This window comes from Borostomias antarcticus (assembly GCF_949987555.1).
Source record: "Borostomias antarcticus genome assembly, chromosome: 2".
Taxonomy (NCBI): Eukaryota; Metazoa; Chordata; class Actinopteri; order Stomiiformes; family Stomiidae; genus Borostomias; species Borostomias antarcticus.
In genome coordinates, this window is record NC_140235.1 from 28,839,168 (window position 1) to 28,852,090 (window position 12,923).

General features: G+C 44.9%; 1 protein-coding gene across 1 annotated transcript; it reads right to left on the bottom strand.

Moving 5' to 3' along the window:
• Positions 1-250: 250 nt before the first annotated feature.
• Positions 251-12,711, bottom strand: dync2i1 (dynein 2 intermediate chain 1). Its single transcript, XM_084454193.1, has 23 exons — positions 12,600-12,711; positions 12,298-12,351; positions 11,891-12,207; positions 11,273-11,333; positions 10,950-11,174; positions 10,641-10,709; positions 10,106-10,180; positions 9,553-9,781; positions 9,158-9,260; positions 8,921-9,050; positions 8,707-8,818; positions 7,846-7,934; positions 7,619-7,748; positions 4,305-4,477; positions 3,737-3,899; positions 3,295-3,408; positions 3,095-3,156; positions 2,930-2,981; positions 2,755-2,815; positions 2,184-2,283; positions 1,562-1,693; positions 844-1,067; positions 251-582 (listed from the first exon to the last, which is right to left on the bottom strand). The coding sequence occupies exons 1-23, from the start codon at positions 12,612-12,614 to the stop codon at positions 411-413; spliced, it is 2,862 nt and encodes a 953-aa protein (XP_084310319.1). The 5' UTR covers positions 12,615-12,711; the 3' UTR covers positions 251-410.
• Positions 12,712-12,923: the final 212 nt, after the last annotated feature.

A 12,923-nucleotide genomic window follows, 5' to 3' on the forward strand; every position in this document is an offset into this window, starting at 1 on the left:
TTTCCCATCTCAGATCAATGTATTGATGGTTACATAAAACATTATAGCAACGTGGTTTAATTGATAAGATATTTTCAATAAAAGACATGAGCATATGAGCAACCCTTTATTTGATTTGGTAACAAAAACTGAAAAATTATAAATACATTTGTTTCAGAGTAGACAAAATAGATATTACAGTAAATCAAAACCTATATACATTTGATATGGTGTTTAATTCAGTATTGTTTTGTTATATATAACCTTAATACAGTATGCCACCTAGGCTACAGAGCAAAAATACTGCTACAACACTGAGTGTCATTAGAAAAAATACTCATTCATATTTAAATACACTCATAAATGTATTTGATCTCTATATTTACTGCTTATGAAACAGTATGTACAAATTGGACAATTATTATCTAATTTCAGAAAGCCTCGTCCACCAAACTCTGAAGTTTCTCCAGGTCCGCAGGAACAGGCACTGTGAATCTTTTAGTAAAATACTGCAGTTCAATCTTCCCCGACTGTCGCGCCAACGCTACTCCTGAAAATGTGTTCTGCTTCGAAGGGTCTCCAAACACTGCCATTGCAGTCACCCTGGGGACAGAGAAGTAGAGTTGAGCCTATAATACACAACTTTTAGTACAGTGAGTACAATAACAACATTACGAATATGAATAGGATTTTTCCTATAGGCCTACTAGAAAGCTCAGTTTTTCATCTTCCAGGAAGTGTTGGAATGTTTTTTTTTTTTTAGATATTTGTTTACATTTTGCCGGTGAAACAGTCATATTCAAAAGGTTAACAAACAAAGTAATTTATCGGTTATGTTTTGAATAGGTCCCCGTTATAGCCTACCTGTCAGCACCCGTCTTTTCGGTGATGACAGGCTCGTTGTCTTTCTCCAGCAGGTCCCACAGGTGCAGGCTGGAGGCGCCGTCCAGGACACAGAAGACGGTGGGCCTAGTCCGGGCCCACTCCACCGACACCACCGGCTCCTCTGCTGTGCTGCTGCTCCACTCCATGACGGGCTGCTCGCTGGCCACCGTGTGCAGCCTGACGCTGCCATCCCCGCAGCCCACCTGGAACACGCACGGAGGCGCAGCTTACAACATTCACGTCATCAACATACAAAAAAACACGCAGTTTTATGCACACTAATCACATTACACTACAGTCATTTAGTAGACGCTTTTATCCAAAGCTAGTAAGTACATGTAAGTACTAGTAAGTACAATAACCATAAGCCAATGTACTACTACTTGCCAGAACTCACAAGTGCATCTTCTTTCTAAAACAAGTGACTAAGAGCATAATCTAGTGCTGAAGGCAAAGTGCAAGAATAGCAATCTAAAACACATTGACTTATATACTCATACAAGTTAAATGGCTATTTACGTACATATCCTGACTACACACACTGATGACTAAAAATAATTAGTTTTCAGTACTGTACATGTTTTGTGACCAATCAACCCTAAGGTTGCATATTATGTAAATAACTGTATCCTATAAGTCAATATTATAGGACACAACTGGACAGTAGTAGTAGCATACAGAGGGAGGCTGAACACACCAGAAAAAAGGCTTCTCTGAAGGGAGAGAAGTTGATGAAAGTGACATCTACAGGTCTGACTCCAACCACTTGAGGCCTATAGAACTTTGGACGAGCCTTCAACCCGTGACTGGTTCCATGGCTCACAAGACTCTATGAAAGATAGAATTAGAAGATTAACCTTTTATTTACTTATTCACTTATCTATGTACTTATTTATTTATTTACTTATTTATTATATCTATGCTATGAACAACCACACACAATGTTTACCATAGGGAACAGTGAAGGTTATGACCATACAGTTAAGTATGTTTGGCATATATACCAAGGACCCGCTAATAAATCCTGTGTGATATCAGGAACGTTAATGTTAAGAGGGAATGTGTTCACCATGTTAGTGTGATATCAGGAACGTTAATGTTAAGAGGGAATGTGTTCACCATGTTAGTGTGATATCAGGAACGTTGATGTTAAGAGGGAATGTGTTCACCATGTTAGTGTGATATCAGGAACGTTAATGTTAAGAGGGAATGTGTTCACCATGTTAGTGTGATATCAGGAACGTTAATGTTAAGAGGGAATGTGTTCACCATGTTAGTGTGATATCAGGAACGTTAATGTTAGGAGGGAATGTGTTCACCATGTTAGTGCCGATGAAGAACTGGCTGGAGTCTGAGGGCAGGAATTTTAACAGCAGCGTTTGCGTTGGTCCTGTTTTCGCAGCGTCCCGTAGTGAGTTCCTGGAAGGAGAGAGAGAGAGAGACACATTGTGGGTACACATTGTGATATTTTTGTACCGGTGTCAGGCAGTGACTAATGATTGGGGATAGGGATGTTAACAGTTAATGGACTATTGATTAATTGCCGATAAGAATTGACTTAAGTAAGATTTGGTTACTTGATTAATTGCTTGTTAATGGAACGGAACTTTCCGTTATGAACAGGAGTTGCGTGAAATGTAATCATGATTTAAGGTCTGACTCAGATGAGGCAGATGAGGGCGCCATGTCATGTAGTGATGGCTAATTGGGATGCCAGGAAATTTCATCGACACAAGGGAAGAAGACACAAAAATAAAGCGAGCAAAGCGCAGTCCAGCGTAGGACGTCGTTATCAATTCATTGACTATTGTTTGTTAAGGTTAACAGTTATCGATTAATAAAATTCCTTGAAATTTGCAACCCTAATTGGGGAAAATGTATCTGTCTCACCTCTCACCGGTGTGGAGGGTGGATCTGTGGAGCAGCTTCACTTTGCCCCCCGGCCTGAGCCCTGTGAGAGGGGAAGAGTGACAACGCTGACGGGGCGGAGAAAAGAAGGAAAGAACTTCAAAGGAGCCTGTTTTTGAACAGGAAGCCTGGTTGTGAACGTGGCAGACAGACTCACCCAGGTCTGTCTGAGAACCTGCTTCGTTGGCTGTGGGGAGCTCCACTACGACCTGTGGGACAGAGTGGGTTGGGGGACCGTCAGTACTAGCGCTAACAGTGTCACATAACACAGGAAACCACAGCAAACAGGGAAGAGGGTGACATGCGCTGACATCACACTGACCCATAGGTTTAAAATCCCATTTTCATCAAGTGACGCCAACTGGAATGACAATCCAGATGACTCTGTGTTGCGAAAAGAAAGGGAGATTTTGAGAGAGAAGCTCAAAAATGGCCACCATTGTTAACCTGAAAATATGTCAGCGCTGAACTAAACGAAGTTATTTCTAGCAAGGACCAGCGCCTCGGGCGTCCAGACCGTACCTTCGTCAGACGCCAGCAGGGGGAGCTCTAGACTCAGTCCCCCGACCAAAGAGGACGGGACAGCCTCCACAGAGCACACCGGGGACATGTGACCCGAGGCCGCCAGCACTGCGTCTGCGATGACAGGGTGACGGAAGAGGTGATAACGACTACACATATAATTTACCCTACCTCGGGAAGAGGAGCGGCCTCCTGTGCACCCAGAGAGTAAGGCAGTCTAGACACAAGGTAAATGTCCACTGTCAACAGGATCTTTCAAACGTCTAGTGAATAATTTAAATAGCAGTCCTAATCCTAACATAGAGCACCAATAGCAGGTTGACAAAAACAGTGAGTCATATTAAAAACCCATTGGTCAAAAAAACATGAGGTGAGAAACAGACAAACACACCAGAGATAACCTACTACAGTACAGTTTATCCATGTCCTGCTCGGCACTGACCCGTGGAGAAGGTTGGGTGTCGGAGGGTCCACTCGCCATCCCCTATCCTGAGCAGGTAGTGGTTACTGGCTTGCTCACGCAGGTCCCACAGCACCACGGAGCCCACGGCCGTGCCCGCAAACACGAGCGTGGCTCTTCCCGGGCTGAAGCAGCAGCTACGTACCTGGGCGGCAGAGGGAGGCGGGCGTTAAAGGCAAAAAAAAACTCAGAGAGGTCTAGATGACACGCACACCACAATGTTTGGTCTTCTGTGTGGTGCAGGGAGTGCCACATTTGAACCCAGGGTATTTAGCTTCATAGTTTTAAAATACTCCCGCACACCCCAATGTCCTCTATCCTTAACTTTTTGAAACTAAAAAAAACAATGTAAGCAGTACAAGAGAGGTCGAAGGTTATGAATGCTGGACTTGATGTCTTCTTGGCCTTTTGTATCTAGGACCTGGCTATTTCAGGTCACCGGGTCAGGAACTAGTCCTAGTCCTATCTATGTACTGAGCTGCAATGTCTGCTAACAGGCTATCACGGACAGGTACATCATTCCTGGTTCTACTGTGAGCAGCGGTGGCACCTCGGACTCGTAGACCAGGATCTTCTGAGGACGGGAAGGCTCCCAGATGTTCCAGACGCAGATGACGGTCGCGGCGTCGAGGCGCGCGGCGCTGGGCACGGCCGGCAGGCTGTGGACGGACAGCATGGTCTGTCTCTGGACCTGGGAGAAGCGCACCAGGCTGACAGCACGACCTGGAACCAGGGGAGACCAGTTGGCTCGTTCTTTCTGGTTTTAGTGCATGCCTGTTTTAGTTCAGGAGTCTTTCCAGCTCCTTTTAAACATGCCATAGTGCAGCCACTAATCAAAAAGCCATGTCTGGACCCCACTGTTCTTTCAAACTTCAGGCCCATCTCCAAACTGCCCTTTCTGTCCAAGGTTCTGGAGAAAGTAGCTTCTATTCAGCTGCAATCTTTTCTAGAGAAAAATGATGTCTATGAGAAGTTCCAATCTGGTTTTAGACTTCATCATAGTACTGAAACCGCTCTGTTAAGAATGTTCAATGATCTTAACTGTTGATTCTGGGTGTGCTGCTATCCTGGTAACATTAGATCTAACTGCGGCCTTGATACTGTGGATCATAAGACCGATCATAAGAGCAAGGCAGAGCCCCGTGCCCGGAGAACTATGCGACTGACTGGCCTGCATTATCATCCAGGAAGAGTGCCTCTTCAGCCCCTCTCCCTAGAAGGACACTGCCGTGGACAGCCGCAAAAGGGAGAACCAGAAACAGATCTCCCCGACAATCAACCATACAACTGGAGAACAAATTTGCCCCACTGCTGCAGGATCCTGCATCTCCGTCTGATGACTTGGATCACATCTCCCCTCACAGCAGGGTAAGGACCGAGAGTAAATCAGAAAGTAAAAGGCTACAAGGAAAGTTAACGTCTGGGCCTCAAACTCTGATTGTGGGTGACTTTACTGTAAAAGATGTGAGAAGCATGTGCAGTGAAAGCACCAAAATACTCTGCTTTCCCAAGGATATGGTCTCTGAAATTACAGAAAAAATCTTGCATATCGGGGCGACACATCCAACTGTGGAAAACATCATTGTGCACGTGGGGGACAAATGACGTTGCGCAACAGCAGTCGGAAGTTCTTAAACAAGACTTTATTGATCTGCTGAACAGTCAGTTCTCTGAAAGCGGAGGTGTTTATCAGCGGCCCTCTACCACCAGTCAGAAGAGGGGTTGAGAGATTCAGCAGACTGTTGGCACTGAACACATGGCTCTCAACTGCCTGTACCACTCACTCAGTGCGCTACATTGACAATTTTCCATTTTTTGGGGAACGATACCATCTTTTTCAGAGAAATGGACTCTGCCTTAACAGGTCAGCAGTAAAACTATTTATCTCCAATCTGTTCTATTCTCTGCGTCGTCCATCTGCTCCCTCTGCCATGGTCAAGGACAAGAGACAAGAAATACCAAAACAGAAGGAAGACATATCACAACATGGCAGAAACCTTGAAAAGCTGCCGCTTCAACAAAGTTCTGATTATGGGAGACACCCGCGCCAGGAAGAAGAATCTTCACACCAACCCCCCACCGACAACACCCCAATGATGCCCCTCCCCTCCTCCACCACGCTCACCAATCAAGGGCCTCATCAAAGCTGCCACACTGAAGCTCAGCCAAATTGATGAGCTACTGCAAGAGGGAGAGTCTCTCACTCCCACCTCCCACTAGTACTCACCAGGGAGGATCCACCCCCTCCACTCCCCCAAGAGAGGGAGTCTCTCACTCCTTTTGCTTTTTGTGCTTTTAAATTTGACAAACAAATAGCCTCCGTAGTAAAAGGCTCCTTTTTCCAGCTAAGGCTCCTGTCCAAATTTAAGCCCTACCTCTCTCCAAATGACTTGGAGAGGGTTATCCATGCTTTTATTTCATCCAGGTTGGACTACTGCAGTGGTCTGTATGTGGGTCTAGACGCCTGCAGCTAGTGCAGAACGCTGCTGCCTGCCTCCTGACTGGTACAAAGAAGCGAGACCACATCACACAGGTGCTGGCTTCCCTGCACTGGCTCCCTGTTCGCTTCAGGATTGAATTTAAAATATTGCTCCTTGTCTTTAAAGCACTGAATGGCCTGGCCCCTCAGTACCTAGCTGAACTTCTCCATGTTCACACCCCAGCTAGAGCACTGAGGACATCAAATGAGCTTAAATTGGATGTCCCAAGGTCTAGGCTAAGGACTAAAGGCGATCGAGCATTTGCAGTGGCTGCCCCGAAGCTGTGGAACAGCCTGCCGCTACAAATTCGGTCTGCCCAGACCCTAGACATTTTTAAATCACAGCTAAAGACTCACCTGTTTTCAATGGCTTTCTGAGGCTAGTTAAGTCATACACCCCTGGCCCTGGTATGACTGTGTAGTTTTTAAATGGTGCACTTTTATATTCAGTATTGTTTGTATGTATTGTCTGTTTTTATTTCATTTATACTGTAAAGCACTTTGGTGCAACTTCGGTTGATTTTAAATGTGCTATATAGGTTGACCTTGACCTTGACCTACACATAATGATGTGTACAAAATTAGCAAATCCATAGGTCACATTGAAATGCTTTGGACTGACTAATATTCTTTTTTCAGATCGGAGAAAGCACAAAATAGGCTGGCTTGGTGAAATAACATTATCCACATTTAGGCTACACTGATTGCGAATGGGGTTGTTATTAAGTTGAAAGCTAAATGTTGAGGAATTCATTTCTATTTTAATTCAAAATCACAGAATTTGATGTCGGTTGTTAAAGTAGCTTGCATAGAATAATGTGCAGTGGTTAAAACACATTTCTGACTGTAGCCTATTCCTGCATGTAGCCCAAACCTGATGTAAACAGAGCTACTGTTGTCTAGTGCAAGTGGGGCGGCGGTAGCTCAGGAGGTAGAGCAGGTTGTCCAATGACCGTACGGTCGGCGGTTTGAATCCCGGCTCCTCCTGACGACATGTCGAAGTGTGCTTGGGCAAAGACACCGAACCCCAAATTGCTCCCGATGAGCAGGCTAGCACCTTGCATGGCAGCTGCCGCTAGTGGTGTGTGCATGTGTGTGCGAAAGGGTGAATGAGAGGCCTTCATTGTAAAGCGCTTTGGATAAAAGTGCTATATGAGTGCTGTCCATTTACCACTGCAATCTAATCTCTCTTGTTTTGAATATTCATCGGACTGGCCAGTCTCCCAACATTGGGACCCGCCCACACCTGAAACTTTCAGATGGCCCGGGATAATACATGACAGACCCCCGAAATCCCCCTGCCCGTTTTTGATCAGGGAATGACTCTAAATAGGTCAGATAATAGTAAGCTGATTCTGTGATGTGAGGTGATGGTGGTGGCATACCATGAAGAAATGGGAGCTTGGTGTTGAGTTGTAAGCAGCCATCGCTGAAGGACAGCTTATCTTCTTGGGTCCTAAGTTTCTGGTGTGACTGCAGCTCCGCCCTGTCCTCCTCCAGCAGCACTGCCACCACCTGACCACCACAACAGAGAGTGAGATCTGGTTGACCGCAGGGAGTCGAGTCCATTTGGTTTCCTATCTATTCAGGGAGAACGTAAGGGTTTGTGTACCTGTGAGGCTGAGCGCAAAAACTTGGCCAGGCGTTGTGAGTCGATGTTTGTCTTACTCATGAAATCATCCTCTTGAGAAAGGTTGGGACCTGTTACAATAGCAGAGAAACAGCATAAAACTAGTGTACATACAGTTGTGTCACTATAGTATGTGTTTATAGTGTACAGGTACAGTATGTGACAGATGACAGTATATCTCCCCCAGGATTATTTATATTTATATCATGTACATACAGTAATATATCCATGCATTTATTTGTATAGTTTTTGCGTAATTTGTAATTTTTTAGAGTACATCATGAAGCCAGCAGTGATATTTCTCTGTACATTGGACACTGTACTATATACATGTGACAAATAAAATCAGAATCTGAACAAGGGAAGCAGAACTATCTTTACTAGAGCTAGAGGTCGACCCATTATGGGTTTTAGGCTGATCTACCGATGCCTATATTGAGAGAGAGCAGGGAGGCCGATGGTCGATATATAGGCCCATATCACGCTGTTTTCAGATTTGTAATCTGAATAAAATATAATTTATGTGATTTATTATCATATAAAATAGAAACTGACAACTGAAACTGATTTATTATCATATAAAATAGAATTGACAATACAAGTCAATATTGGGTACAAAAATACAAAATGTTAGGCTCAGACATGCTAGAGTAGACCACAGGCTATTGACATCTATTGACATACTCTGCAATTTTTTTTATATCGGCCTTGTGACAGATCGGACTATATTTATATATATTTATATATATACCAATTATATCGGCCCAATGAATCGTCCAGACGATTGATCGGTCGACCTCTAACCTTTACGGCAAAGAATCGTGTGTTTAACTGTCTACTCACCTCCACAGACAACATTCCTCTCTGCTGGGTGCTGCGTCCACTTTTCAATCATATCGGTCTCCTCTGTCTGGACGTCCCGGTCAATGTTGTCTTCATTACACTGGACATACGCCTGGACAGGAAGCATAAGACGCCTGTGGTTACCATAGCTCTGATAAAGGAATAAAACAAAGTACCTATGACGCCAATGACAAAACGAACACAGTACACACACCTGTTTGGTGTTGGTTGTCCCAAAGGTTTTGATGTACATGTCGTACTCGTTGACAGGTGGCAGGTCCAGGAGGGAGAAGGTGATTGAGAAGTCCAGGTCGATCAGCCGAAGCAGCTCTGTACTGCGTTTCCTGTCGAATGTTCATATGCAAACACAGGCAAGGCAGTCTCAGAGAAGACTAATTCAACCTGCTGACTCTCTCTCTGAACGGTTGCACTCTGTCCCATTTAGACCTACTTCTGTTTGCTGGCGACCTTCTTGCTGACCTCGCGATGCTTCGCAGCCACAAAGTCGATAAACTTCCCGTGCCGAGGAGTTTTAATCAGAGACATTTCAGAGTCTGTGGGTAAAGAATTGGAAGAAAAAACAACTCAGTATCTGTGTCACTCACAAAAGGAAACACCGTTCGCTGTGATTTACACGGTGTGTTTTTCAAGCAGAACTGTATTGGAATGAGATTTGCGTTGCAATCTGAAAGTTTCATCGAGTGTTCTTGTCTCTATCCAAAACGTTGCAACTTTAGAGACTTTACTCTTCAAAACATCGTCAAACAAGACGATGCAGAGGCTACTTGTCCCGTCTTGAAAATACAGTAACAACCATGCAGGACGAACACCATGGTCATCTGATACCTCTAGTCCTCCTCGGTCTCTCCTCCTCCTCCTCCTCCTCGGTGCTGAGCCTGGTGTGGGCCGAGCCTACTCTCTCGTTTTCCTCATCCATGGCCCTCTGTATGGCCTTCACCTCCTCCCTCCCTCGCGGGCTTAGCTCCTTCCCCTCTCCTCTCTCTTGTTGGTCATGCGTCTGCTTGTCCTCCTCGCCATCGTTTTCATCCGCATCCTCAAAATCCTCCTCATAGTCCTTATGGAGAGAAACATCACCACCACTACAGCCCATACCATCTCTACATCTCTACACAAGATGTATGAGTTATCAAGGTACTGTTTCACTACGAATGTGAACACTCACCATTTTCTTGAAAAGCAATCCGTTTAGAGCATGCAAAACAGTATACAGTATGTAGCATGATGATATTATATTGTGCAATGATATTAAATTGTGCAATTTCCCACCAGAGGATCAAAAAAGCACCTACTACTACTACTACTACTAAAATAATGTGTTGTAAACATGCAAGCGCTTTTTCATACAGTTTTTCTAGCTAAGCTCTTTATCCCTTTATACCTCAAAGTCTTCTTCATACTCCTGAGCCTCCTGATCATCAGCCTGGTCCTCGGCTGGAGCCTCCTCCTTTTCAACCTGCAGATTCAGTACAACTGTATTTACCAGCTAATTTTAAGACAGCCTCGCTGTAGTATTTCCACTGTCAGCTTGTTTAAGCAATCCAATCCCATGTGACTGTCACCATGCAACTAGCAGGCGCATACAAAGTGATGGCAAGTAATGGAGGCAGAGAAAAACCTATAGTAGATAAAGGGATTGGGGAAAAAATGAATAAAAGAAAGAAAATGTAGGAAAATACTGCGGTTAAACATTTCTTGCTCACGGCATACAAATTTATATTTAAAACACTTTGCTTACTGTACATACATTTTAAAAGGTGCATAGTAAAATAAAGCATTGTCTCATTGGGAATTGGAGATATTATAAAGCATATTATAAAGCAGCCGTGGTTGACAGCATCCATGCTGTGTTTTCATGCTGGCAGAGGGATAAACGGCCATGAGAGGAATCCCATTTTTCAAAATAAGAGTCTTACGGGCTCCTCTGTGTCACTTAATTGCGTCTGACTAGACCTCCACACGGACTCTGATCGCACAACTGTTTCCTGGGTCACAGAGAGGAGACACAGGAGAATAAAACCCCATGCCTGTATTTTAAGAAGAGCATCAACTGATGTAAGAATGAGAAACAAATGTCATGTTATAAAGGGTACCATGGATTCAATTGCCCCTGTACAGAGTTTTCCCGCTAAAACTATTAGATGTGTTTAACAAAAATACAAATTCCAATCTCCTATTTCAATCACTTTAAGGACTAACATTTAAAAATGGAGAGTGAAGCCAACCTTTGTTTTCACAGCCTCGTGATCCCGGTGTAAGGATGATCTCTTGGTGCTGCCGGTCTCTGCGGGGTCTCCCTCAAGGTCTCCTCCATCTCTGTGTCTCCTCTCCCCACGCTTGTCTCTCTCTGCTCTCTCTCTCTCGCCACGGAGACGACCCTCCGATCCCTTACGGTCCCCGCGTGCCACCTCTTTGGATTCGCCGCCATGTCTCCGGTCCTCTGCCGGATCCTAACCAGCAAACATACAATCCCAGAAGAGGTCAAAGTTCTAAATTCAAATTGAAAATAGGAAGCTAGTAGAGCAGCCTAGTGGCATTTGATGCTTACAAGTTGTTTTCTCTCTTTGTGCCTCCTCTCTTGCTCCTCTCTCTCTTTTCTGCGCTGCTCCCTGTACTCTGAAATGAAAACGTTTCCAAAACCTTTGTGCGTTACACCATCAGTCAGCTACAGTAGTTTAGTGGTGGTATAGTGTAAAATGTCTCATTTTCATCTTCACCTTTGTCCTCCTTTTGTCCCGAGTGCTCTCTGTCCTTGTGTCCCTCTCTTCTCTCTCTGTCTGCGTGTCTCTCTCTTCTCTCTCTGTCCTCATGTCTCTCCCTTCCCTCTCTGTCCTTCCGCTTGTCTTGGGATTCGTCTTTGTGCCGTTCGCCCTCTTTCAGATACTCCTTCCCCCTCTGCCCGTCTCTCTTCTCTCTCTCGTGCTGTCGTTGCCCGTCTCTCCCTCCCTCCCCCCGTTTTTCATCTCCGTCTCTCTCCCTCTCCGCCCTTCGCTCCTTATCTCTCTCTTCCCTTCTTTTCTCCCTGTCCCTCTCCTCCCTCCCTTTGTCCCTGTCTCTCTGCTCGCCTCTCTCCCTGTCCCTGGTCCTTTCCTTCTCCACCTCCCTCTCTCTTGTCTTCTCCCTCTCTCTGTCCTTCTCTCCGTTTTCCTTTTCTTCCCTGTCATGCCTTCTGTCCCTATTCTCTCTGTCCCCGCCCTTGTATTTGCTATTAACGACCACTCTATCCTCTCTTTTTATCTCTCTCTCATCCCTTTCACCTGTCCTGTCTCTCGAGGCCTCCGTCCTCCTGTCGGGATGTCGGCCTTTCTCTCCGTCTCTGGGATTTGCCCTATCTCGTGTGCTGTCTCTCTCTCTGCGCTTGTCTCTTTCCCTCCTGGCCTCTCTCTCCGGGTCTCGCTGGCGTCTCTCCACAGACTCGCCGCCTCTGCGTTTCCTCTCATATTCCTCTCGCCTCCTGCCATGGTCCTCCTCGTGTCTGCCACCCTGCAAAAGCAGCTTGCGGTTGTTATGTGCACTTGATGATTCCATAAGAGCAGTGTTTTCATGCGCAGCAGAATCCTGTCATAGACTTACCCTGATATGTCTCCTCAGGTCATCTGCCTTCCATGTGTCTTCCTTTGTTATTTTCTAAAGAATTGGGATATTTAAAACATGGTTAAGCTATCCATAGTTACTGACGTTACTAAACCTAGGTGAAAAGATAACACTATCTAGTTGGCTAGCTAGCTAGCTAGCAACACAGATGGAACTCGCCGGCTAAGTATTGCATTCTTGCTAAGCTAGTTTAGCTGGCTAGCTAGCGGTGTGGACCTCTACATTCACTTGGCATGCACAACATACTTAGATTCTTTGTGTATTCCCAGTTACTACATTACCTTCTCTGGTTGCATACTATCCCTTGTAATTAACCCTTGTAAAGAAATTTGAATGATGTGTGAGAGAAGGCTTAGCTAGCTGTGATTTTGTAGCACCTCCATGATAACAAATTCCGATTGCGCAAGCGCAGTAGACTGAAACTAAGGTAAGCGCGTCGTCATCTTGACAACAGGATTTTTAAACGATAGAGGAGCGATCCATGATGGTAACAACAAATCACCATGGATACACAGTCTCGATCAGTCAATGTCAGATAAATCAATCAAACTCTCGTTGTTGACATTTAGATAAGCTTTTTTTTTTTTTTTTTTTTTTTTAGCAAA

Bases quoted from the DNA above. Each gene is read 5' to 3' on its own strand.
- dync2i1 (XM_084454193.1), bottom strand. The intron at 9,261-9,552 runs GTATCAGATGAC...CTTTACCCACAG, and splicing joins GAGACCGAGGAGGACTAGAG to ACTCTGAAATGTCTCTGATT. The intron at 2,816-2,929 runs GTGAGTCTGTCT...CCCCTCTCACAG, and splicing joins AGGTTCTCAGACAGACCTGG to GGCTCAGGCCGGGGGGCAAA.